At 32.8% G+C, this 26,398-nt stretch overlaps 2 protein-coding genes across 2 annotated transcripts; one reads left to right on the top strand and one right to left on the bottom strand.

Annotated features, from left to right (window-relative positions):
- Positions 1 to 2,301: 2,301 nt before the first annotated feature.
- LOC111411111 (nuclear envelope-associated protein 2-like) lies at positions 2,302 to 15,953 on the top strand. Its single transcript, XM_023041676.1, has 9 exons — positions 2,302 to 2,378; positions 2,433 to 2,506; positions 4,543 to 4,709; positions 4,913 to 5,076; positions 7,624 to 7,792; positions 8,460 to 8,567; positions 14,196 to 14,657; positions 14,770 to 14,871; positions 15,289 to 15,953. The coding sequence occupies exons 1-9, from the start codon at positions 2,302 to 2,304 to the stop codon at positions 15,445 to 15,447; spliced, it is 1,482 nt and encodes a 493-aa protein (XP_022897444.1). The 3' UTR covers positions 15,448 to 15,953.
- Positions 15,954 to 18,703: 2,750 nt separating this feature from the next.
- On the bottom strand, positions 18,704 to 24,836 carry LOC111409841. Its single transcript, XM_023039923.1, has 4 exons — positions 24,537 to 24,836; positions 23,238 to 23,595; positions 21,184 to 23,160; positions 18,704 to 19,166 (listed from the first exon to the last, which is right to left on the bottom strand). Exons 2-3 carry the CDS (start codon positions 23,582 to 23,584, stop codon positions 21,192 to 21,194), a joined length of 2,316 nt encoding a protein of 771 aa, XP_022895691.1. The 5' UTR covers positions 23,585 to 23,595; positions 24,537 to 24,836; the 3' UTR covers positions 18,704 to 19,166; positions 21,184 to 21,191.
- Between the last annotated feature and the right edge of the window lie 1,562 nt (positions 24,837 to 26,398).

Below are 26,398 nucleotides of genomic sequence, written 5' to 3'. Positions count from 1 at the left end.
ATATTTGATTGATGGGAAAAATTCACAAATCAGGCATTAAGTATAAAACAATTCAATTTTCAGGTTTTAAATTCCAAAATTCAAAAGTCAAGAATTAATTTATTAATTAAATATTAATGTCGTAGTTATATAATTAATGATTACATTTGACTATTTATATGTTACAACTTATTTATTGATCAAATATTATCAAATGAATTTATCACAGATTATTTCATGATTACAATACAAAATTTTGATAGGTAACAATTTATTTTATCAATCACAAATTAAAAAAATTATAGGTTACAATTTATTTGTCAGTCACATATTTTCAAATCAGTCGGTCACATATTAACAAATTAATTAGTCACATATTGTTTTATTGTCACAGTAAAAATTTTTGATAAGTGATAAGTGTGTTTTTTGCACACTTGTTTAATACTTAAATAAATTTAAACATTGATTAAATGAGCGAATTTCTATTTATAATTATATAATTATTACTTTTGGAGGTAAAAATCACCCAAGATAAGATAACAATGCAAAATGAAGTAAAAGAGACCAAAAGCGTACAAAATTGTGAAGTTGGGGGATCAAAGTGCACAAGTTCCAAAAGTTGAGGATCTTGGATTGCAAATTATGGAGGGTAAAATTGATATAAAAGTCAAAATTCAAAGACCAAGTTGTATAAGTTAAAAGTTGAGGGACCTCGCAAGCAATTACCCCGAAGGACTGAGCTGCAAAAAGAGGAAAAAAAAAAAAAAAAAAGGAAAGTGGCAACGTGGTGCCAATATAGCAAAGCCGCGGCGCCACACTGCTGACTCTGTTATAAAGCCGTGGCACTGCAACGCCATGGCCACTGAGATAGGATCTATTTTTGGTTTTTAAAAAATTGAAGGACCATTTTGCAATTTATTGACACGAATTTTGGCCCCTTTTAAATGAAGATTCAACCCTTACATTGGGGATCCTCATCTTTAAAAACAAAAACCTAGCATTCTTCTCTTTCTTTTTCACTTTCCTTTTCATTTTTCTTTCTTTTCTTTTCCTTGGTATTTTTGAAAGCAAATCATAAAGTACAAAGGAGAATCATTAAAGAAAGTGGAGAAATATTTGGAAAAATCAAAATTAAGCTTAAAAAAGGGTTGTATCTATAATTTTGCATTTTCTTAATTATTTTGCTGTGTTTGCAATGTATTGTGTAAAATATTCTCCATTTTATCATTTATATGATATGGACTAATTTATTATGTTGGGATTTATGGTAATAGTTTAACTTAGTTTTTAATTAATTTTGATATTTGCTATTTAATATTAAGTTATTTGTTTAACGTGTTTTTACTATTGTTATTATTGCATTTTCATTTATGTGGCCAATGAATGATTATGTTTGGTGATTTGCATATCATTTGAGAGAAGATTGTGCATTTTAGACCAAATAGTAAAAATTCTAGGTTTGTGTAGAGGATAGAAATATACCCCATATCACTAGGTGAGCTATTGCGTTAATTTTACAAAAATTTAATGAGGTTGTTTGGTTTTAATCGACATAGAGATATAATATGTTAAACCAAATAATTAGGGTTAATTTAACCAGAAAGAGGTAATTAACTAAAATTGGAAGATCGAGTCTAACATCGTAAATGAGTAATTTGTTAATTGACTTGTGGAGAAATTAATTAGACGACGATTACATGAAACCATGAATCCGAACCATGTTGTCTTCTGAAATTCTCAAGAATTTTATATTTTCTTATTTGATAGATTTTTAGTTCTTTTCCAAAACTATAATTTTATTGTGTGTTTATTTTTATTGTAAGAATTAAATTAATTAAGTTTTTTTTATTAAATTAATTAAGGTTGTGTAATCAAATGTATACATTCCTCGAGAGATCGACAACCCGACTCAAAAGATTCACTTTATTACTTGAACGCGACCCGTGCACTCGCGACATGTGCTTTTAGATAACAACAATAAGTCACAATTTATTTTATCGATCACAAATAAAAAAATGTATAGGTCACAGTTTATTTGTTAGCTACAAATTTTCAAATTAGTCGGTCACAAATTACTTTTCATTTCCAAATTATTGAATTTTTAGGGCGAAATTAATTAGTTGGTCACAAATAACCAAATAGTTGGTCATAGATTAACGAAATAATTGGCCACAACCCACCACCTCCGATCATTCCACTTCCGGCGATGAACTAGCTGTAGCAGAGTGAATTGAGCACTACACACAGATTTAAGCGCAAGTTTTGGACCAAAATATTGTTCAAATCTAAGATCATGGGCCTAGTTTCAGCTTTAGATCACAAATGGGATCCAAGAGGTCACTGCCTCGCACAGCTTCAGAGTTGCACCTTTGGGAGCATAGGCGCAACGCTACAGCTGTGTGAGGTGGTGCTACGCCTATAATGCTGTAATGTGATGGTGGTGTTGGGGTAAGGGGTGGAGGGTTGTGGCAAAATGGGTTTGAGGAGGATGAGGGAAAAGTGGCGGTGATGGAGAAATGGGTTTACGGTATATAACGGTGATGAGGGAAATTATTTAGAGTTTGTAGTGGGGTTAGGGTGGGAAATTTTATAATAATATTAATAATTTAATTAATACCTAATTTTTGGTTAAATGAACCTCACACCTAATTTTTGAATTGGAAAACTTAAATACCTATTTATATGTAATTTCCTCGTTGATTTCATTTTGAAAGTATCCACAAATAGGTTCAAATCCTGTCATTTAGCCTAACTGAAGGCTTGGATTGCTCGAACCATCATTCAAACGTCATAGCCTCTCCAATCGTGCACCAAAACTTGACGTAAATTTTGCACTATTTTAAACTAAATCTTGTACCAAATTAAAAATTATCTTCAACTATTACACCAAAACTTACACTAAATGAATAGTGTTTATTCACTTTCTTTTCTTTTTTATTCTTAATAATTTATTTATTTGAAACATGATTTCTTTATTTATTTTACAAATATATAAATTATTAAATAAATAGTTACGTTATATCAACCAAAATATTAAATTCTTAATAAATATAAAAAGTATAGTACAATTAATAGAAACACTACAAAAAAGAAAATATTAAATTCATTAATCATGTTTGTTGTTTTTTAATTATTTTATTCTTAGTTTAATTAATACATTAATTATTTTTTAATACGATAAATTATTATTATTTTAAATGCAAATAATAATAATAATAATAATAATAATAATAATAATAATAATAATAATAATAATAATAATAATAATAATTATTAAAAAATATATACACAAATGACACAAATATCTTGCATCAATTAGTTTGACAAATGAAAAAAAAAAAGATAAATTTGATTTTGAACCAAATTTTGGTGCCACACTGAAGAGCTTTTATATCAAAATTTGGTGCATTTTCGATGTTTTGGTGTCTCCAAAGGAATCAGATTTTGCCATTACATTGGAAGAATAGTTTTGACTTTATTTGTCTATCATTCTTCCACATTATTTTTTTTACAGTACTCATTTTCAATTAAACATTCTTCATTAAAATAATACTACACGTAAATATTTTTTTTCCTTTTTAACCACACATTTCAACATCAATCACTATCCATAATACATTATTCACAAATAATGGGACACAAACAAACACTTTATTCTCGTGCTATTCACTCGCATTTAACCCTGCGAATCTCAGCCCTCTACTCATTCTATCACCATTTTTTGCCGTCAAATGATTTGACAAATATAGCCCCCATTTGGTCCCATTATTTCAAATTTTAATAAGTGGAATAGTATTTTTTTAAAGAATAGATGATTGGAAAAGAAGAAAAAGTTTTCAATTTACGTTTAATATTATTTCATGAAAGATTGTGTGGTTGAAAATAAGAGAGAGAAAAATAAAAATTAATTTAAGGGGGGCCAAACGGAGCCATAAATCATGTACAAATTTCTAGGTTACTGCTTCATGCCTTTTCACTTCGTTTCTCTCCCAGTATCTCTCTCGTGTTCATATTCTTTCTATAATCACGCTAGTTTTTCTTGATTTGAACCATTTTTTGGATCCAATTGCTTTTAAAGCTTGATGTATTTCGTGTTTTTATATTGAGAATCCTGGGGTTGGATTCAGCAAAAAGGATGATGTATCTCTCTCCATATTCTATATATATATACACAACTATATATGTGTAAATGCATCTATGTCCAAAGATGAGTGCATATATGCAGGGGTGGAAGCACATGGGGTCAAATGACTTTACAAATTTTTAATTGTTTTTAATACCTAACAACTACCCTCTCTAATTGCCAAACCTAATTTTTCAATAGTAGCCCACACTTGTGAAAAAGCCTAAAGTGGAAATTACACAAAACCCTATGTTTTAAAATGTGAGTTCTAAAATCACATGGCAAGTTTCACATTTCACAAATCAGATATTTTATTTTTAAATATTAAATATATAATTTTCATTCCAAACCCTAACAATTTCCCCCTCCTTTCTTTCACTACATCTCAATCTCACACCGCTTCTCTTCATCGGAGCCACCAACACTGCCCATCGTTGTAGCCAAGCACCATCGGTCGTTGCAGCAGGGCACTGTGTTGCCGAGACCGTCGTCGGCCATTGTAGCAGAGCGATATGTTGTCGAGTTTTGGGGATTTTTTGATGGTAGAGATGGCAGCGGTGACACTAAGCTTGTGTTGAGCGAACACGATGATGCCATTTTAGATCAGGTTTTGCTTTGATTTTGTTGACGTTGTTTTGTAATTGGTGGTTGGGATGTTGGCGGTTGTGATGGTGGTGATGTTGAGTTGGTGGTGATGTGGAGGAGAACATGGAGGATACGGGGGTGGTTTGATGTTGGTAGTGGTCGTGGTGTGATGTGGGTGGTGGTTGGGGGCGGTGATTGATAAATTTGGATCTAATTTTTTTATAGGTCATGGTTGGTAGTGATGGATTGTCGGGGCTGTCTGTGTCATGTTGTTGGCGGTGGGACTGTGTTAGTAATGGTAGCGCTATTATTTGTGTTGTGGTGGTGGTTGCAAGTGGCTGTGGTGGTGGCAGTAGTTTTGGTGGTGACAGTTTGCGACCAACCATTTGGTTATTCATGACCAACTAATTAATTTTGACCTAAATATTCTATAATTTGTAATTGAAAATAATTTGTAACCAATTAATTTGAAAATTTGTGACATACAAATAAACAATGACTTATAAATTTTTTGATTTGTGACTGATGAAAATAACCGTGACCAATTAATTTGATAATTTGCAATGAATAAATGAGTTGTGACCAATAAAAATTGATTATGTGATCGATGAATATTCTGTGACCTATAAAATTTTTGATTTGTGATCGAGAAATAAGTTGTGACCAATAATTTGATAAGTTGTGTCTGAAAGTTAACCCGTGACTAATTAATTAGATAACTGTGACCAAATTACATAGAATTGTGACGTCAATATATTTAATTAGTAAAATATATGTTTAATAAATTAATTTGTGATATAAAACTTCTGATTTGTGACTAAAAAATAATAAGTGACTAATTAAAATTTTAATTTGTGACCAAATTATATAAATATGTGACCTAAATATATTTAATTAATAAATAAATTAAATCATAAATAAATTTTAATAAAAATATGATTTTTAAAGTTTGAAACTTCTTTTCTTAATTTTGAAATGTGCCATAATTAATATTTTACTTATGAAATTTTTCCAAGCTTAAATCCAATCACTATATCCATATCCATAATCTCATTCCTATAATCCATCTACAATTCAATCCAACTTAAAAATTGATTTTGTGACCGATAAATATTCTGTGACTTATAAATTTTTTAATTTGTGACTAAGCAATCATTCGTGACCTATAAAATTTTTGATTTGTGGTCAAGAAGTAAGTTGTGACCAATAATTTGATAAGGTGTATCCGAAAGTTAATTTGTGACTAATTAATTAGATAACTGTGACCAAATTATATGGAATTGTGACATCAATATATTTAATTAGTAAAATATATTTTTAATAAATTAATTTGTGACGTAAAATTTCTTATTTGTGACTAAAAAATAATAAGTGACTAGTTAAATTGTTAATTTGTGACCAAATTATATAAATATGTGACCCAAATATATTTAATAAATAAATAAATAAATTAAATTATAAATAAATTTTAATAAAAATCTGATTTTTGAAATTTGAAACTTGTTTTCTTAATTTTGAAATATGCCATAATTAATATTTTACTCATGAAATTTTCCCAAGCCTAAATCCAATCACTATATCCATATCCATAATCTCATTCCCATAATCCATCTACAATTCAATCCAACTTGAAAATTGATTTTGTGACCGATGAATATTCTGTGACATATGAAATTTTTGATTTGTGACTGAGCATAATTCGCGACCTATAAATTTTTTGATTTGTGATCGAGAAGTAAGTTGTGACCAATAATTTGATAAAATGTGTTGGAAAGTTAATCTATGACTAATTAATTAGATAACTGTGACCAAATTACATTGAATTGTGACCTCAATATATTTAATTAGTAAAATATATGTTTAATAAATTAATTTGTGACATAAATTTTTTGATTTGTGACTAAAAAATAATAAGTGATTGGTTAAATTGTTAACTTGTGACCAAATTATATAAATATGTGACCTAAATATATTTAATTAATAAACTAATTAATTAATTAAATCATAAATAAATTTTAAAAAAAATCTAATTTTTAAAGTTTGAAACTTCTTTTCTTAATTTTAAAATATGTCATAATTAATATTTTACTTATGAAATTTTCTCAAGCTTAAATCCAATCACTATATCCATATCCATAATCCCATTCACATGATCCATCTACAATTCAATCCAACTTAAAAATTGATTTTGTGACTGATGAATATTCTGTGATCTATAAAATTTTTGATTTGTGACTGAGCAATAATTTGTGACCTATAAAATTTTTGATTTGTGGTCGAGAAGTATGTTGTGACTAATAATTTGATAAGTTGTGTCCAAAAGTTAATCTGTGACTAATTAATTAGATAATTGTGACCAAATTATATGGAATTGTGACCTCAATATATTTAATTAGTAAAATATATGTTTAATAAATTAATTTGTGACATAAATTTTTTTAATTTGTGACTAAAAAATAATAAATAATTAGTTAAATTGTTAATTTGTGATCAATTTATATAAATATGTGACCCAAACATATTTAATTAATAAATAAATTAAGTCATAAATAAATTTCAATAAAAATATGATTCTGAAGTTTGAAATTTGTTTTCTTAATTTTGAAATATGCCATAATTAATATTTTACTTATGAAAATTTCCCAAGCCTAAATCCAATCACTGTGTCCATATCCATAATTCCATTCCCATAATCCATCTACTCATTCACCAAATTCAATCCAACTTATGTAATGAGTTCCAATATTCTCAAATCAAACCCCATTTTTCCCAAGTTGCCAAACTCGAGTAAGTCGTGACTTGTTTTTCTTTCTTCACTCGTCTTTTTTCATTTTCTAGTTTTCTCTTCTCCATCGGTTCTCCACCTAGCCGTCCCTAAGCGGCTCAGCCCTTGCAATAGTCGACTGCGGTGAAAATTTTTATTTTTGACCCTATAGTTCAAAATGTTTGGGTCCGCCTCTACGTATACCGTTGCTGAAGGATCTGAATGAGAAGAAGCAGAGCTTCAAGCGGAACGTGGTTTCATTAGCGTCTGAGCTCAAGGAGCTTCGCAACCGACTTTCTTTACAAGAGCAGTCTTTTTCTCGTGAAATCCTAAATAGACAAGTATGTCAAGAATTCAAGTTTGCTCCTTTGTGTTTGTACTTTTTATCGTACATTTCATGGGTTATATCTTGATTGACAAAGGGTTGGTGGATTTTTTTTTTGGCCTCGGGCATGATTTAGCCCCTGTTAAATTACATTCTATTACATTTTATTTTTTTCTCTTTTATTTTGAACCACATAATCTCTCATAAAATAATATTATACGTAAATCGAAATTTTTTTCTTATTTTTTAACCTCTCATTTTTAAAAAAAATATTATTCATTCCATTTTTATTATCAAAAAATGGGGCCAAAGAGGAGCTCAATGTCAACCATTATATCATACATATCACATAAAACATGATTGTTACAAATAATGTGTTTTGGGAAATGAGATGAGATCAAATGATCTCTACCTTTTGTTTTTATTTTTAAAGGTGAGCAGTGAGTGTGGGCCACTCATTATTTTCGAAAATGTCCTATCTTTGCGAGAGTTAAAGTCTGTTTGGGAGTGATTTTTTCTTCCAAAAAATTAATGTTTTGATCATTATTTCATTATTTCAGTCGTCATATTTGATTTCTTTTCTCATAGATGACCCCCACTTTAATACTAACGATCAAAAAATTAATTCTTAAAATCTCTCCCAAACACGTTCTTAATTTATTTTTGTTTATTATTTATAACAGGAAGCAGAAAGCAAAGCTAAAATCATGGAAAAAGAAATTAGTAGATTGCAGAAAAGCTTAGAAGAGAGAAATGTCCAGCTTCAGGAGTCAACATCTGCTGCTGAGATGGTACTTTATGACAATCCTTTTCTTTTAATGCTTGCCAAGACATCATTTCTTTAAATCTTTAGTTCTGTGTTTTTTTTTCTTTTCTGTATACTGTTCCATAAAGATTCAAGTTTCGTTGTTTTTGCTTTGTTGGGTAATGCGATTATGTGACCTGATGAAGATAGGATCTAACCTTTATTTTGGTTTTTAGGGATTTAATATTTATTTGTATAGGCCCACCATAATCAAACACCTCTGTTACCACTCTTACTGGGGGCGTCCTTGTCGGATTTTTATTTTCTTTTGGTCGGGAATTGGGTGAATAGGAATATTAATGAAAATATTGTTATATAGTATTGGCTCACTTAAAATGGTTATGCAAATTTGAATTGTTCAAGGAATTTGTCTCCTTATAGTTGGAACTTAAAGCTAGCAAAACGGGACTCTTGGACATTTACTAATGGAACTATTTATTGATGGGTTGAATGGCCTTCATTTGACTCTTTGTCAAGCAATATTTGTTTCTACATTCTTGCCTTTTTCCAGTTTGCTATTCAAATAAATATTCTCGTCCTTTTTGACATCCTTATTTTCCTCATTCTCTTATTATTGGTGTCAGACAACTGGTAACAAATATAAGGGAATAAAGATGGTACTTAAGTTTTATGTGACTCAAGACATATGCTTCACAAGTAGGAATATTGGTACTTTTCACCCGAAAAAAAGTTGAAGGAGATTGATTGAGTTTCGGCTCCAGATACATGTATTTTTCTATGTTAGTTATGCTTTTGAGATTTAAAGCTAATTTTTCCATTTTACGAACAACTGACTACTTTCCACAGTTCATACGGTCTTATATTAGTTATTTAATATTGTCCAAATTTTATTAGGAATTTTAGGAAGTCTTAAATCATAGTCAACGACTCAACATACCATTGCTTGACTATTTAGTTTCCTAATATTTTATCACCTGTCCTGATGACTGATTAGGAAATCCAGCAGTCTATAGATACGTATTTTCTCAATTGAATCACCGAGTTGATTGTGATGAATATTTGATATTGTGTAGTTGGAACTTGACGAACCTATGCAAGGGGATGAAGCTCTCGTCTTGTTTCATCCTCCTCCTATAGCACTATTCTTGAGTAGCATTCACAAGAGCCCAAAACATCACAAAAACTCTCTAAAGCCTTCTCTTTTCACCGGAAACTTGTACTTGACCCATTATGTTAACTATTTGGCAATGCAACTCATATAAAAGCCCTAAGAGATCCACCATAGGAGGCTCTATGGAACTTCTTTAAAGCTATCTTATATCAAGTTGATCCTATGCTAGCATCAGATGTTCTGTTCATCTTGTGCTGCTCATTGTGGGAAAGCAAGTTGCTTCCAGGCACATGTAGAACTTGCATAGTATTTTTCTTTTCAATTCAGAAACTACTTATATTAGTTCATCTCAAGCCACGTATAACTAGATAACAAACTAATCATAAGATGAATGTTATGTGAGCTTGTAAATGAGGAAAGATAATACTAAGACCAGATTGGCACAGGGCTTGGTGGGATCACTTCTTCTACAGACATCAACTAGTTGAGCTGTTAGTTTAGAATAGTAACTGCGGGATGCTACTAATAATTTTATAATTTTATTCTTTCAGTTCCACTTATAAAACCTTAATAATGGAGCCTTGTAAATATTTATAAACTGCTACTATTTTATGAAAAGATATGCACATGAGTTAATTATTTAACAGCGAAATGCTTATCAAATTTATTAACAGAAAGTTAATAAAATGAAGAAAGATGTGACATCCCAGAGATCTATTTTAGATTTCTAAAAAAATAGATAATGCGGGACAATTATAAGAGAAAATCATAAATAATTGGAAAAGAGAAAAAAAAAAAATAAAATCAGGAGGATCTACGAAACATGCATAACTTTCAGTTCGAATGTCGGATTTTCGTTCATGAGTACAATCTGGAAGCATTTTTCAATTCTATATAAATTTTTCAGATGACATTGTGAAATTTCATCATTTAGGGGTCCATTTTAACTTTTTTATTTTTTTATTTTTTAGATAGTTTTAAGGATATTTTTGTCTTTTGCAATTTTTTAGTTTTAATTGGATTTTTTTTTTTAGTTTCCTAGTTTAGTTGAATTTATCTATGGAATTGGAATCTCATTTGGATTAGGATTTGTTTTGAGTTCTTATATGTGTTTAGGATTTTGTAAACTAGACATTTTTCTCGATTCATAAGATATTTTAATGTTCTCGTTGATTGGTGGATTCCAAATAATTATTACATTTGTTTCTGTGAAATTTGAGCAAACACTTGTTAGTGTGTTACGAATGAGACCCTTTTATTATTATTTATGTTTTCATCTTGAGTTGGGTGGTATCAGAGTAGGCTTTTCCCTTCTCTATATCTTTGATTTATATCCAAGGGTAACGTACCAATTACTAGGGCAAATTTGGATGCTCAAAATCGATGGCTTGACGATCTTACAATTCTGATCAGAGAGATTCGTAAATTTTTGTTACTGGTTGTTGGTAACAATTGGTAGAATCATTAACCTGGCAATAATGAAATCAACCATGAATAAATCATGGAGCTTGAAGTTCAAAGAGAAAATAAATTGGATGTCAGAGATAGGGAAGAGAAAGAGGAAGAATATATCGATGAAGTTTATGGAGAAGAACAAGAAGATTTTTATGCATTATGGAGAAAAGCCTATGCTCACCCTAGCAGACAGATTTAATTCAGCGTGAAAACACATTTCCAACTAATGATGCTGTTTGCAGTCAGATCATAGATAGTTGCAGCTGTCAGAGTCCGATCACGAAGAAGCTAGTGCTTCATCTGAAGCTGCCAAATGAACTGCATCAAGATCTTTATCAATTTGGATGGATTAAGAAGGGTTTGTCTATTAGGTGACTCATATTTCTAAGGTACCTTTGTAGTTTGAGATTTGTTAAAAATAAGAACTTATTTGTGATCTTGTTCAATTGGATGAGTGTCATATTCTATTGGATAGATTGTGGCAAATTAATGTGGATGGCATACATAAGGATAGAGAGAATGGCTAGTGTTCCAAAAGGCGCTGCCTAGGTGCGATGCATGGCGAAAGCGTTAAGTAGAGTGGCTTGGTGCTTTATTTAGTGGTCAACAGCAATCATTGACTGGTAATGCGCGCTTAGTCTATTTCTTTTTTTTTTTAAGTTAAAACTTACAGGTTGATTTCTTCACTTCGTCTCCTCTAGATTCAGAATAGCCGCTTGAAGCCTTGGACAAAGAAAAACTCTCAAAAATTCCTATTTATTTACTATTTAGTATTTATATTTGAAACTTATTTTTTTGTTGAAACCTTTGAAAAAATGTATAAAGTTCCTATAAATTTATTTTAGATGTTTGGTAGGTATTATTTTTAATTATTAAATGATTTTTTGATTGACTAAAAATTAAAGTAATATTAAAATAAGAAAACGTCTTTTTACGCTTTTTTATATCTATGTGCCTTTTTATGTTTTTTTACGTCTATGTCTCTCTTAAGCTTGACTAGTCCATAGCTTGGCCTCCATGAATTGCCACGTATTACGCTTTTTAGAACACTAAGAATACCTACAAGTTTAAGTGGAAGGATAAAAAGATTACAACAAAAAGTGCATATAAAGCTTCTAAAGTGGAAAGGAAAGATTTTTTGACAACTACAAATTCAAACATTGAGTTTTCCTCCAATGAGTCTTTGTATCTAGATAACAAGTCAGAGTCGAGTTGTTTTGAAGTGGAAGGGAATAATGCCGGACAATTAGAAGAGAAAATCATAAATAATTGGAAAAGAGAAAAAATATAAGGATCTACGAAAGCATAACTTTTAGCTTGAATGTTGAATTTTCTTACATGAGTACAATCTAGAAGCATTTTTTAATTCTACACAAATATTCTGGATGACTTTGTCAATCTTTCATGGTCAAATTCCATCATTTAGGGGTCCGTTTTAATATTTTTATGTGTTTAGATAGTTTAAGGATATTTTCATCTTTTGCAGTTTTTTAGTTTTAATTGGATTTATTTTTTTAGTTTCCTAGTTTAGTTGAATTTATCTATAGAGTTAAAATCTCGTTTATCTAGATAACAACTCAGAGTTGAGTTGTTTTGAAGTGGAAGGGAACAATGCCGGACAATTAGAAAAAAAATATAAATAATTGGAAAAGAGAAAAAAATATAAGGATGTACGAAAACATAACTTTCAGCTCAGATGTTGGATTTTCTTCTATGAGTACAATCTGGAAGCATTTTTTAATTCTACATAAATATTCCGGATGACTGTGTCAATCTTTCATGGTCAAATTCCGTCGTTTAGGGGTCTGTTTTAAAATTTTTATGTGTTTAGATAGTTTAAGGATATTTTCGTCTTTTGCAGTTTTTTAGTTTTAATTGGACTTCTTCTTCTTCTTCTTCAATTTTTTTTTTATTTTTTATTTATTTTTATTTTTTAAGTTTAGTTGAATTTATCTATACAGTTAGAATCTCATTTGGATTAGGATTTTTTTGAGTCTTTAAATATGTGTTTAGAAGTTTATTATTTCACATTTTTCTCTTGATTCATAAGATATTTTAGCGTTCCCTTTTATCGGTGTATTCCAATATTTATTTGGTGGATTCCAAATAATTATCAGGTCCGTTCGAACGAAATTCGAGCAAACACCCGTTCGTGTGTTATGAACAAGACCCTTTTATTATTATTCACATTTCCTTCATGTGTCAATAGAACATTGTTATTTATGGTATTTCAATCTAATCAATGAAAAAGGTATTAGTAATAATAATGTTGAACTAAAGCTTAAAAGCAGTAGTTGTCTGAATTTGTTTCAAATTAAGCTGATATTTTTCACATAATATTTTTCCAGTCTTTGCTAAGTCCAAGACTTCAAATTCAGAAATCTGAGAAACAATAATATTGTTACCATAGTGCAATATAAATGGCTGCATATCATTGGTTTTTTGGTGGCCGGGATAACTTAAGTTTGTTTAGATCTCAGGTGCCAAATTCTGCTGTGTTAGTAGATAATCTGGGTTACTATTGTTAGTTAAGCTATTTGTTCAGGTCAACATTAAATGTCCAGTTCAAGTTGCTACTTCCTCTACTTTAATCTTAAGATGTCAAATGACTGAAACATTATCTATGGATCTCTTAATTTCCACGGTAGTATGCAGTTTTCACCTTTGGACATTATCATTTGAGCACAAGGCTTCATATTTCAAAGTTCGTCTGGTACTTAAGTAGAATGATATGAATTAACTTGGCATAACAAGTCCAAGCTGCTGACCTTAAAATCTGTGGTTAAGATTGAGTCTACTTAAGCTCTATATTGAATTTATTACTTCCAGTATGTTTTTATAAACGTCAAACGAGAACAAAGTGGAATTGGACTTTTCAATTGATGTATAAAAGAATATATATTTTTTTAATGTAGTTTGGCCACTAGTAACATGGAAAAATGCTGTGTCATTATATAGGTGCAATATTGTAGTGATTAGTTTTTTCCATTCTGTGGATCTCTAACCTGTCTTTTGTCGGGTTTTGTATATAGTCTCTTTCTGCGTATAAACTTTATTGTGCTTATTTTTATTAATGTTGAACTGCAGTTCAACAAGGAACTGGATGATCTGAGATCACAGCTTTCAGCAACTAAAGCTACTGCAGATGCAAGTGCACAGTCTGCTCAATCTGCAGAAGCACAGTGTTTGGCGCTTTTGAAAGAATTAGAAGAGAAGAATTTCTCTTTAAAAGAGCATGAGGTTCGTGTGAATAAACTGGGAGAAAAACTTGATATTCTTCAGAAAAATCTTCGAGCTAGGGATCTTTCCCAAATGCAACTGAAAGATGAAGTCATGAGAAGAGAGCAGGAGATCATGCAAACATTAGCTAAGGCTGGAGCGAATAAAGATTGTGAACTTAGGAAAATGTTAGACGAGGTTTCCCCTGAGAATATTGAAAAGATGAATAGGCTTTTGACAGTAAAGGATGAAGAAATAGCTAAACTGAGAGATGAAATAAGGATTGTGTCTGCTCATTGGAAGCTTAAAACTAAAGAGTTGGAATCTCAGGTTTTTTCATCTTAATGCGATCGCTTATAGTAGCAATTCTAAAGTTAAGCTCTGTGATTACGTTGCAATCTTTTTTATGTATGTAAAGATTAGTGTGTTTTTTGTTTGACAGTTAGAGAAGCATCGTAGAGCAGATCAAGAGTTGAAAAAGAAAGTTCTGAAATTGGAGTTTTGTCTTCAAGAGTCTCGTGCTCAAACTCGCAAACTCCAAAGAGTAACTCTCTCTCTCTCTCTCTTTCAGAATTTGTGTTACTGCAAGACAAAATACCGGTCTACTTGCAATTGTTATTCTTGTTGGTTCACCTACTTTTCTTGCTTGCTATTGCTGTGATGCTGTAATATAATTCCAGATACATTTTTGTTGAAGATTTGACTCTTTCAATTAGAACTTTTTGCACATGAATGCTGTGCTGTATTGGACCTTTTTGAACAGTACAGTACAAAACTTTTCAAGTATCGTTTTCTGCTTGAATATTGTATAATCCAACTTTCCAAACATACGACTTTGTGATAACACATGTTTACAGAGTAATCATTGCTGAAATCCTTGACATTTACGTTGTTACTTATTACATTATTCTTTCTTGTTAATCATATTAATAAATACTTCAATTGTTAATTCGTTCCTCAGATGGGAGAGCGAAGGGATAAAGCTTTAAAAGAACTCAGAGATCAACTGACAACAAAACAACCCAAGAACACTGAAAAGCAGAACTTCTGGGAGACACCCAGTTTCAAAATTGTGGCTTCAATGTCAATGTTGATCTTGGTAATGTTCTCGAAGCGGTAAGGTTATTGTGTTATTTATATATTATTAGCATTGTACAATAGGATTAGATGATGGGGAGGCCAAGCTGAGCAAATAGGGTATCACTTATCAGCAGGTTTTGATCTTCTTTGTAAAATGTGCATTCTACAGGTCTTTTTTCATTTTTTTTTTTTAACATTTTCCTCAGACAGCAAAACCCATTTTTTTGCCTTAAATATTAGAGAATGAAGCAGGCATTAATTGTAGAGACAGATTTGGCATACAGAAGTTTCTTCATAGGGATTTTACAGCACACACACAATGGGGTGGGTGGATATTTTTTTAATAATATTTTAATCACGTGGGGTCCACCCCATGTGAGTATTCTGGTTCCATCCTATAATGCATTATTCTGTACACACAGAATAATGCCTAATTGTATGGCCAAAAGTTTTAGATGAAAATGTGGGATTCTATTCTGTTGCTACATTATGAGTAGTGCAATATAACCTCTTAGCAATTTTTTATTCATTTTTTTTTAATTTTAATTTGTGGTTGGTGTATACTGCTGAAGTTAGGTCCATTATCTTGGTACATGGTTGCCATGGTGCTAGTCTGGTGGCTCTAATTTTAAGCATCAGCTATGTTCTTAGGCATCCAATTGCTGGGTTTGCAGGACACGATGGGCAATTATTCTACTAGATCGTTCTCTTTCACTACTTTGGTCCTTCGTGAGAGGAAGTGTTGAGAAGAAATTAGACAAAACAGAGTGATTTAAAATTGTCCAAAAAACATTGTTAATGAAAATTTTGTTAGCTCCTGTTTGGTTGAGTTAAAAATTTAGATTAAATTTAAGTTAAAAGCACGCATTTTTTGGGATCCAAAAATTTTTAATTATACATTTAATCATCTTTTATCGAAATCTATTAAAAATTTGGGATATAATGATTTGAAAGTGAGAAAAGAACCAAAAATGGATTTTTTTTCCGGAAAAAGTACATAAATATAATATTATAAGAATACAAATTTGTAAAAATGTTTTACAAATCAAATGTTAAATTAAAATAACAATAATAATATATTATATTATATTCTCTCTCCTCTCTCTCTCCCCTAGATAATTCACTTGAATCTATCATGCATCTGTCCATTTCTTTCCCATTCTTCAAATCTACCATTACCACAGGCACAGCCATCCCTCTCCATCCGTTGCCACTGCAGCCACCACCTCCAGTTGCTTGGTTCCACCTCCGCCACCAGTCTCCACAATATCTTCCCCAAAATTCTCATAGTAGCCAGATTATCACACGTAATTCACAAAATACTTCACTTCTCTTTTAAAACAACAAATGTCTGGTCTTGACTCTCACGCCATCAACTCGACATTGATGATTTTTTTCTTACTCTGATTCAGATGACGATGATGACTTCTATGCTACGACGAAGATGGGGTATGTGCGGATTTCACCTTGGATCAATTTCTTCTTTACTAATTATCACGGTGACTATTTGTTACTAGATCATTTTTTTTCTTCATCATATATGCAATACGCAGATCAAACTATAGAATGCAATCTCACATTCACTCTTCAAAAATCGTCATTGACTATTGTACATGATTACATTTTATGTGCAAAACATGAAATTCTTCGAGTCCCATTTTTTGAGAATATTTTGTATAAAATGAATTTTTGAAAAATATGCAATTTAAAACTTAAAAGTAGAAAAAATGAAATTTAAATTTACAAACAAAATTTTTTCGTTAAAAGAATGCAAAATTGCAAACATGATAACAAATCTTTTTCTTCTCTGCAGATTTGATCCAAATTTCTACTTTGTGACACCACTGTACCAAACTTTTCAAAAACTCGCATTTGAAGTCCAAATGGATGAATTTGAACATTAGTTAACCAAAATAATAAACTTTGACCAAGTTTTAAATGGCAAAATAGTAACCTTACAATTTTAATATATAATATATAAATAAATACTACATAATGGCAAAATAGTAACCTTACAATTTTAATATAAAATAAATAAATAAATACTACATAAAAGGCTCTCTGTCCATTTCCTCTCCTTCAGCAACCCCACCCCACGCCACCCAATGCTGTTAGTACACAGCGCCGGCACCACCCAAAAACGACTGCAATGACCTCCATGAAAATGAGCTTGAATTCGTATTGTTAGTGAGTAATAAAAATGATGAAGCAATAGTGGGAAAAAGTGAGCTTGAATGTAGGACTACCATTATTTGCAGATTCGGAATTTGGGAAAGAAGGGACCAAGCTGGTGACTTCAGAATCAGTTTTTGCATGCATCTTCAGCATGTTTTTTAATGGGAATTTGTTCCTGAAATTTGGATTCTCTCAATTTCGACACCGAGGAAAAGGACTTGGCCTGTTAAGAGGTTGGGATTTCTTAAATGTTTGGCCAAGCTTACATTTTGTGGTGGCTGTGGTTGTGGCAGGCAACAACGGCGACAACTGCAGCGTCGACGGCAGGGGCTGTGGTGGTGGGCGATTTTGGTTGGGTATAGGTGGAGGGGTGGCGTGTGTATTGGGAAAGGGATGATGAACAGTTACTTTAGTTAGGTGTTCGTTTTTTTTGAAGTTATAATTTTACCCATTTTAAAATTGATCGACACGATCAATTTTCCAATTTCAATGTGATGAAATCAATCTTATCGTACTCTAAATGTTATTATTATCATTTTTTTAAAGTTTGGTACCGTAGGTATCAAAAAGTAAAGATTTGGGTCAAACCTTCATAAAAGTGAAGGGTTTGTTGCCGCGACTACAATTTTCCATTAAAAAAATTATTATTGAAAATGAATTTGAGAAAAATAAATCTTAAAAAATATAACTCAAATAGGGGCGAAATTAAAATTTTCAACAAATATGAAAGTCGTCTCTAGGAAAAAATAAAAAATAAATAAAAAATTATTTTATTTCCTTCACCCCCCTTCGATCCTTCAGAGGTTTTCGATGGCTGGGATAAATTTGGTCAAACTTCAAAATGCCATTTTGCACCCCAAGTTTTGGACTCAATCTCACTTTCCTCCCCACTCGAGGGCACAGTGTCAATTTACCAAAAGTGACAGAGCCCACTCCTCTCAACTTCCAATTTTGGCAGACAAATATTTAGCTCAAGTCATGAGAATAAAGAGCCAACAGATAGTATCTACAAAAAGACTCGAGCTTCTCTATCGAGCCTTCCTCTTTCTCAAGTTCACTTGTCAGCCATCAACATGATCTCACATATGGAAAATCGAGGACAACTAATGACATACGATACAAGAAGAAACACAGGCATCTTTAATTAAAGAATACCGTTATGAACTGGACAGTTCAACGGACAAATTTAGATTCGCTTTCTTATTGACTACCTAACACTGTCCACTTTATTAATCATGTCAGGATCATATTTGCGTTCTTATCCACCGACACCGAAGACTGAATTAGCAGCCAACAAAAAGATCACACGCATGTTAGGGAGGTTCTACATCATACAGGCAAGAAAGTAGTAACAGAAGTTTGTTACTATGTACATACCATCAGCCTTCCAAGAACTATAAGAAACATGCTGAAAAGAATGCTGTTGAATGGCATTCAGACTCCTTCCATTATCAACACCATTTTCACTACTAAGAACCTGAAGTCAGATAAATGATCAAAGGAATGATGAACTAAGTGAGACTTGAATTAAACTCATCAGAAAATATTGCCGGTCGAAGATGTTGATTCACCAATAGAGCAACCCTGTGGAAGGAAGAGAATACAGATTAAATTGTTAAACAGCAGCACACCATGGAATAAAAACACAATAAAAGCTTATCAAAAGCCAGCACATCTTTAAATTGAAGTGAGAGTAAAACAATATCATCTTTCGATAATCTAATGGCATGCATGAAACCCAGTGTTTTGATTCATTCTTTCAAAAAAATACATTCTTAAACAATGATTTGACATAATTTCAAGTACACATTCTTCATCAAAATATTAATATTACACACAAATTCAAAACTTTTCCTCATTTTTTAACCACACATTTACCATCAATATACTATTAAAAAAAGCATTCTTATGAAAATAATGTGGCTCAAACAAGGGCTAAAAAAATTTTAAAACCATTTTTTCAACTATACAGTATAAAGCAATTAAAATATTAATAATACCGTAAAAGTTAGGTGCCCAATTTTCAAAGTGTAAAAGGGGACGATTGCTTGATAATTTTTTAATATTCTATTGGTTAAAAAGGAAAGTTACATTCTTCTTAGAAAAAAAGAAGGCTAAATTATTTTTTTCCCTCCCAGTTGATTGATATATTTAATAAAACACATCTCTGTCTTAAAAAAAGAAAAGTCGCCTATGTACCTAACAAATAAAACATGCTGCTTGGCCCTTTAATAAAGGCAAGTCAATTGGACAACTATGTTTTCCCTAACTAAGCACACTTAATAAGAGAAAGTGTGTTACTTTAGATTAGGAATCTGAAAAGTAAATTCGTCATCTAAGGTTTCCTTCGCCATTAGTGCCTTTTTGATTGATAAAATGGAAAGAGCCCAAAGCCACCAACCCCCAATAGCGACAGCAATGTTGCAGGCTTGCAATTTAGCTATCAGAAAAGGACGAAGTCGATATATGTCATGTGAATTTACATTCTTTTTTTCGACCATTTGCAAGTAATCACGTAGTGTCATGAACTTCCAAAGGCATGTAGGAGGAATATTCACGATGTTTGGCAATATAAAATTAGAGAAAATGATGGAACCACCACGTGGCATATTCAACATGTGTCAAAGGCATGTTGGCCACGTGTCGATGCTCCATAGTGCTGTACACTTCAAAAAATTGCCTCATAATCAGCATCTTAAAGTGTTTTGCAAGCCTTAATCTGATGCGAACCTTAAGATGAGTTTCAATTGGGTTTGTTAAACCATGGGAATAAGGAATGAGTAGTTAAAGTACAATAGCTTTCTTTATTTACGTAGTTGGAAATAGACATCTTAGTCTCTTAATTCATCATTTGAAAGCAAGAAGTTTTGCATAGAGGAGTATACGCATTACGACAGCTCCAATACATATTAAAAAATATTCTATGCAGAGGATAGGTAACAAATCGAGAAAAGATTCTGGTAGTCGAAGGAGCTAGGGTGCAGTGACAAACTCTTGGGAGAATATGCATAAATTCTGTAAAGATGCTAGGGTCTAAGAAGCACATACACGGACACGGAATAACATGGCGCACTGAAACAAAAATTTTCACAACAGTCGGACACCAACGCATGTCCCTAAACTATCCCTCAAGTGTCAGACATTTAAAGAATAAGACACAACACTTGGCTTGTCAGACACAAGTATTGGAGTGTCTGAGGAGTGAGGAGCATCTAGGCGTGCTCGTGCTTTATAGGATAGGGAGAAAGCCTCACTCTGAACCACTTGACAGTGAAGGTGAAAAAAAACATGGAAAGCTACTGACAATACAAAAGGTATTGGAATATCAACAAGCCAAATGTAAATCTAACAGACAGACTAACACTCAGAATATCTACATTAGCGTAGGAGCAGGATGTTTCCAAGAAAGCAATGAAGGAAGATCTACATAGACCATGAATATGTTGACATTATGAACAGTCAAGGAAGTATAGATGGAAGATGTTCCTTTCCACTCAGGTCAATACAGTTTGCTAATGAATGGAAGCCATCTGATATGTTAAAGGATGTTAAATAGATATATGTAAACGATGCAGCCAAAAAGATCATAAAGTATACTTACATAGTTTATCATTCCAGCAAAATCTCTTTACAGCTTGATTTGTTGTGCCCACTACCCTTGCATCTACTGCATTGAAGTTGACGTTTTGCTGCATCCTGTGAGCCAATTTTCTTTGTAGTAGGCCGGCCTGGTGGACGACGAGTTGGAGGAGGGGTTACAGCCACTGCCAACTGAGAAGAGCCCTTCAGCCAGGGGCCATCTATATTCGAAACAGGATGTATTGACTGTGAATATGTTACTCTATAGTTATTAGTAGTGAAGTATCTAGAACAATAATCATATGGATCACGGTTAACACAAGTAATGACAGCGATTGCATGGCAGCAGGGTAATCCAGTAAGCTGCCACTCCTTGCAACTACAAACACAGTTATCCACATCAACAGTTTCAATGGTATCCCCACGTACCTCAAATCTGTTACCAGCTGATATTAATACCTGAAGGGTTCTAACTTTAATGTTTTCTTTTTCGAGTTTCCCCTCCATTGATGGAGTTAATCTTGTCTGCCAATGGTTAGATTCTGTCTGCCGGGTATATATCAACTCCATAATCTTACCTCGAATGGCATCAACCATCTGGATTATTGGCAATTCATGTGCATCTGATAACCAACTCTGGAACAGTTCTCCGAAGTTTGAAGTCATGTGGTTATATCTTGCACCTTGGAAGAATGCATTTGCCCAATGAACAGGCTCACTTTGCATGATCCAACTGTATGCTTCTATTGAAATAGTTTTGATGCTTTCCACACATCTTTGGAAGTCTTCAGGGGTAGAAGCATGAGCAGCACTATAAAAATCTTCAACCATAAGACGCTTCACTTCATGAGAAAACTGTCCCTTCAAGTCTCTGATAAATTGCTCAGAGAGATGGGTCAGGCAGTAGCTATGGTAAACATCATCATTCTGAAAAATTTCAGCAATTGACTCTTTTAGTCCCTTCTCTCTATCTGCCACAAAAGTTATCCCACGACACACTGACAAAGCAGTTTTGAGTTGTAGTAAGAACCAATGCCAGTTGTCATCAGATTCAGCATCCACAACAGCAAAAGCAACAGGAAAAACACCATCATTCCCATCAACAGCTGTTGCTACCAAAAGTGTGCCTTGATATTTAGACTTCAAAAATATGCCATCTAGGAAAAGCAAAGGACGGCAGCCTTGTTCGAAGCCATATAGGGAAGCATGGAAAGACACAAAGAGGCGATGGAAGCTCGAGTCTTCTTTAGTGGCAAAAGTCGCTAAACTTCCGGGATTTGTTTCCATTATCTTCTCACAGAAAAGTGGTAACTTACTATATGCCTCTTTGTAAGAACCCTGGAGCTGCTCCTTAGCAATTTCTTTCCCCCGCCATGCCTGAAAGTAATTCAACTGGATCCCAAATTCCTCTTTGATGTCTTTAACAATGTCTTTGGGCTTATAGTTCGGAAAAACTTTCAACTTCTCCTTCACGATGCTAGCAACCCAACTTCTTGTTGCCTGAATGCCAGTTGTAAGTGCAGATCCTTCACAAGAATGTGTTGGAATCATTTTCTTAATACATATCAGCTGAGTGGTCACCAACCTTGATGCATAAATTCTCCATGGACAACCATCGGCCTTGCATTTAACAGATACACGATGACTATCATTTTTCTTGTATTTGAAAGCAAACTGATGTGCCAGGGCATATTTACGTAATGCCTCGCGAAACTCATTTACACTATTGAACCTTTGTCCCACCCCAGTAATAATGTTCAGCCACTGCTCAGCAGCTTTAGCATCTTTCTCATCATAACTAACAAAAGAAATTGGTACAGGCATTTTAGAACGAACGGGCCTTTCAGTTGGTACATCAAAAAGAGCCTCAACATGGTTAGTATCGACAACCACATCAAAAGAGGAATCAAGTAGCAGTTCAGGCTCGTTCATGTCATTTACAATCATATCTGGCGAAGCATCAGCAGGAGCCGCTTCTGACAAAGTTGTCCTACTCGACCTGCAAGTTAAAATGTCCCTAAATGCATTATCTACAGAAGAAAACAATTCTATACTACTAGACAGCAAGAGTACTACCTACTGCCAGGCATGTTGGAGACATCAGGATCAACAATTTCTTCATTCATTACGTATATCTCTGCAGTGTCAGAGTTACCAAAGAATTTAATCATGCGCTTGAGGTCTTTGTCATTGGTGATGGAGATAAGTGTCTTCTTGTTTGCCGGAAGGAAATATTTGATGGACATAGTACTTAGATTGCAGTTAAACATCTCTGCTACCTCCAACTTGAAATCTTTGAACTTCATTTGACCATCGATTTCCATAGCATGAGCATCACCACCTTTGTAAGAAAGTACACCATCAGTATCTGTCTCAAATTCACCTCCCGACTGACAAATGGTGATAACTTTCTTCGCTACCATGGTTTAACTCGCTGTTCAAAAGAACAACCATTAGGAAAGGTACACAACAGATTCATGCCAAACAAAAAGAAAATTCACATATCACAATCTCAAATCATGAAGAATGCCACGATCAGATTAGCTGGACTCCATAATTACCAATCAACTTGGTGTTGAGACATCTAAACTCTTATAGCATGTTTGGTAATGAGAATTTGATAGTAGTGGACAATATTACTGAAGAAAATTAAGCAAATTTGTTGTTTATTGTTCTGTCCAGTCTATCCAGCATTGCATACAAAACATACACTTAATATTCCTCTTGAATGCAAAAACTTCTGACGTTAACTTTCAAAACAAAAATTGGGGGTTAAGTTTAGGTGCAAATCAAAATGGACTTAATGGAGGAAAGCTGTCAGACAAAAGGAAATCCACAAACAGCTCAACAAAAAACCAAATATTCTTCTCTTCCTTATATCTATTAATCCCGAGTCTCTTATCATATCCACTCCTCTTGGTGCCTAACATTGCCAGGAGAGTACATTGAGAAAAAAATAATTGAACGGCCTTAAGAGAAATAGCACAGGAGTAACATCCTTTGAAGTGCAAAAACTGAAAAATCCAAATATATAGTTTAATCAAATGGCCCATTCTGCAGCTTCCTCAACATTAGACCCACGATTTAACTGCAAATTATTTAAATGTCTCCAGATTGGGAATCCAAAATCTGAAATCCCAACTATTCAGAACCGAATTTAACCACAATGCAGTCAGCATTCACGTTGAAAGTAAAAAACAGATTTAAACAAACTAAACAAACCCAGGAAGAAACTAAACTAATTTCTAGAAAAGATTCTAAAACCAAACCCGAATTAAATAAATAAAAAAAAAACCCTAAAACCTCAAATTCATAAAACCCGACAAAAAGATTATACCATTAAAAAATAATAAATCTTGTGCTAAAATACTAAACCTTTAGACGGTTCTGGGATAATAAATTAGGGAAAAAAAAGTGCTTTTCCAGAATGGCTCAATTCATTGTGGAGTGATTTGCAGGAGGGAGCGGAAATGGTGGAATTTGGGTGCGAAATCTAGTGTAAAAAGTTGATAATTACAATTTCGAACCCGAAGAGAGACAAGAGTGATGGATCTGATTTGATTCTATTCTGAGGCTCACATCAAATAACGAAATAATTCAATTGCAGAGAAGATAGTGAATTTCAGAGAAGAAAAGGTAAATAGGGAATGTTGCAGGGCATCCAGTTACGGAAACGTGATGATGAATTGAATTGGATTACCGTGTTGGGCCCAATTAGGGCTGCTCGAGATGTGTACGGAACAGGCCCAATATGTCTTCCTCCAGAGTCCATGGAGCCCATGGGCCCCTCTAGCTTTCTTTTCATTTAGGGAAAAAATCATATCTATGTTATTAAAAGCCTATTTGGAAGTGATTTTTTTTCAAAAAAAAATTGATTTTTTAACTGTTATTTCACTATTTCGTCCATTATATTTGACTTCTTCTCTCACAGGTGAACCCCACTTTTCTCCTAATGATCAAAAAATCAATTCTCAAAATCACTCTCAAGCATGTTCTAAGTATACAACAAAGCAATTCTCAAGTATTAAGTTTCAAAATTCAAAAATTATATATATATCACAATTTATTGATTAAAAATTATTTGGTCTAAATTAATTTTTGGTCACAAATTATCGAATTAAGTGATAACAAATTATTTCACGGTCACAAATAAAAAAATTATAAATCACAATTTATTTATCGATCATAAATAACAAATTTTATAGGTCACAACTTATTTCACGATCACAAATTATCAAATTAATTGATTATATATTATTTCTCGACCACAAGTTATTTTCCATCACAAATCATCGAATTACTTGGTTACAACTCACCAATTTTTTGTCACCCTTCCAAATTTAATCATAATGGTTACAAATTATTTGTTGGTCATAGCACCCGAATAAAGGTCACACTCTTCCTTTCCACTCCACTGTCACCACTGTTGTCATTATCATCGTCGCTACCACAATACCTCACCATCACCACCAGCAGCGCTACCACCACCACACATGCTGTTGCCAACAAATGCAAAATCATCACCACAAAACCACCACAGCAACCACAATACCCCCACACACCATAACAATTGTAAAAAACACCACCACAACAACCATCGGCCACATAAATCACCATAACTATGGAAGAAATCAAACTTAGAAATTAACAAAGAAAAGAAATAACAGATCTGCATCATTGTGGACCAACTACTGTCAAATTAGAAGCAACAACGATGGCGCGTGACGACACTATTCACATGTTGAATCAAATCACGACAGACGACAGTAATGTCTTTTCCCAAATTGTTTTTTTGTTTTTGTGTGTAGCAATGGGCATGACGTCGCCGTAAAGGTGGAAGTACAGCGTGAGAGTCGTTGCTGCGCCGTGAATAGTCATTGGAGTGGGGTGCACCGTGAAGGATCATTGAGTGTAAACTGATGGATTGAAAATGAATTATTGGTTGGGTGGTGGAAGGGTTTGATGGGTAGCGTATGTAAGTTTATTTACTTTTATAATAATATTATTATTATATATTAATTACCTGATTTTTGCTTAATTAAACTTTTTACTCGATTTAAGAATCGTGATCTTGAAAATCCTGGTGGGATTTAATTCCCACTTTTATTTAGCCCCTACTTGGTAGAAATTAAAAGTCAAATTTTAATCTAAGTCAAAGTTAACAATTGATTTTAATAATATATTTCATAAAATCCATGAATTTTTAGTTACACATTGTATCAATTTTTATCAAAATT

Source organism: Olea europaea, chromosome 15 (genome assembly GCF_002742605.1).
Source record: "Olea europaea var. sylvestris chromosome 15, O_europaea_v1, whole genome shotgun sequence".
In the NCBI taxonomy this organism is placed as follows: domain Eukaryota; kingdom Viridiplantae; phylum Streptophyta; class Magnoliopsida; order Lamiales; family Oleaceae; genus Olea; species Olea europaea.
This window is presented reverse-complemented; position numbering and strand designations above follow the sequence as displayed.

Excerpts from the sequence above, each read along its gene's own strand:
- LOC111411111 (XM_023041676.1), top strand. The coding sequence starts at position 2,302 with ATGGGATCCAAGAGGTCACTGCCTCGCACAGCTTCAGAGTTGCACCTT. Across the intron at positions 5,077-7,623 it reads AGTTTGCGACCAACCATTTG|TTCAAAATGTTTGGGTCCGC; the intron begins GTTATTCATGAC and ends TTGACCCTATAG. Across the intron at positions 7,793-8,459 it reads GTGAAATCCTAAATAGACAA|GAAGCAGAAAGCAAAGCTAA; the intron begins GTATGTCAAGAA and ends TATTTATAACAG.
- LOC111409841 (XM_023039923.1), bottom strand. The coding sequence starts at position 23,584 with ATGGTAGCGAAGAAAGTTATCACCATTTGTCAGTCGGGAGGTGAATTT. Across the intron at positions 23,161-23,237 it reads TCCAACATGCCTGGCAGTAG|GTCGAGTAGGACAACTTTGT; the intron begins GTAGTACTCTTG and ends TTTAACTTGCAG.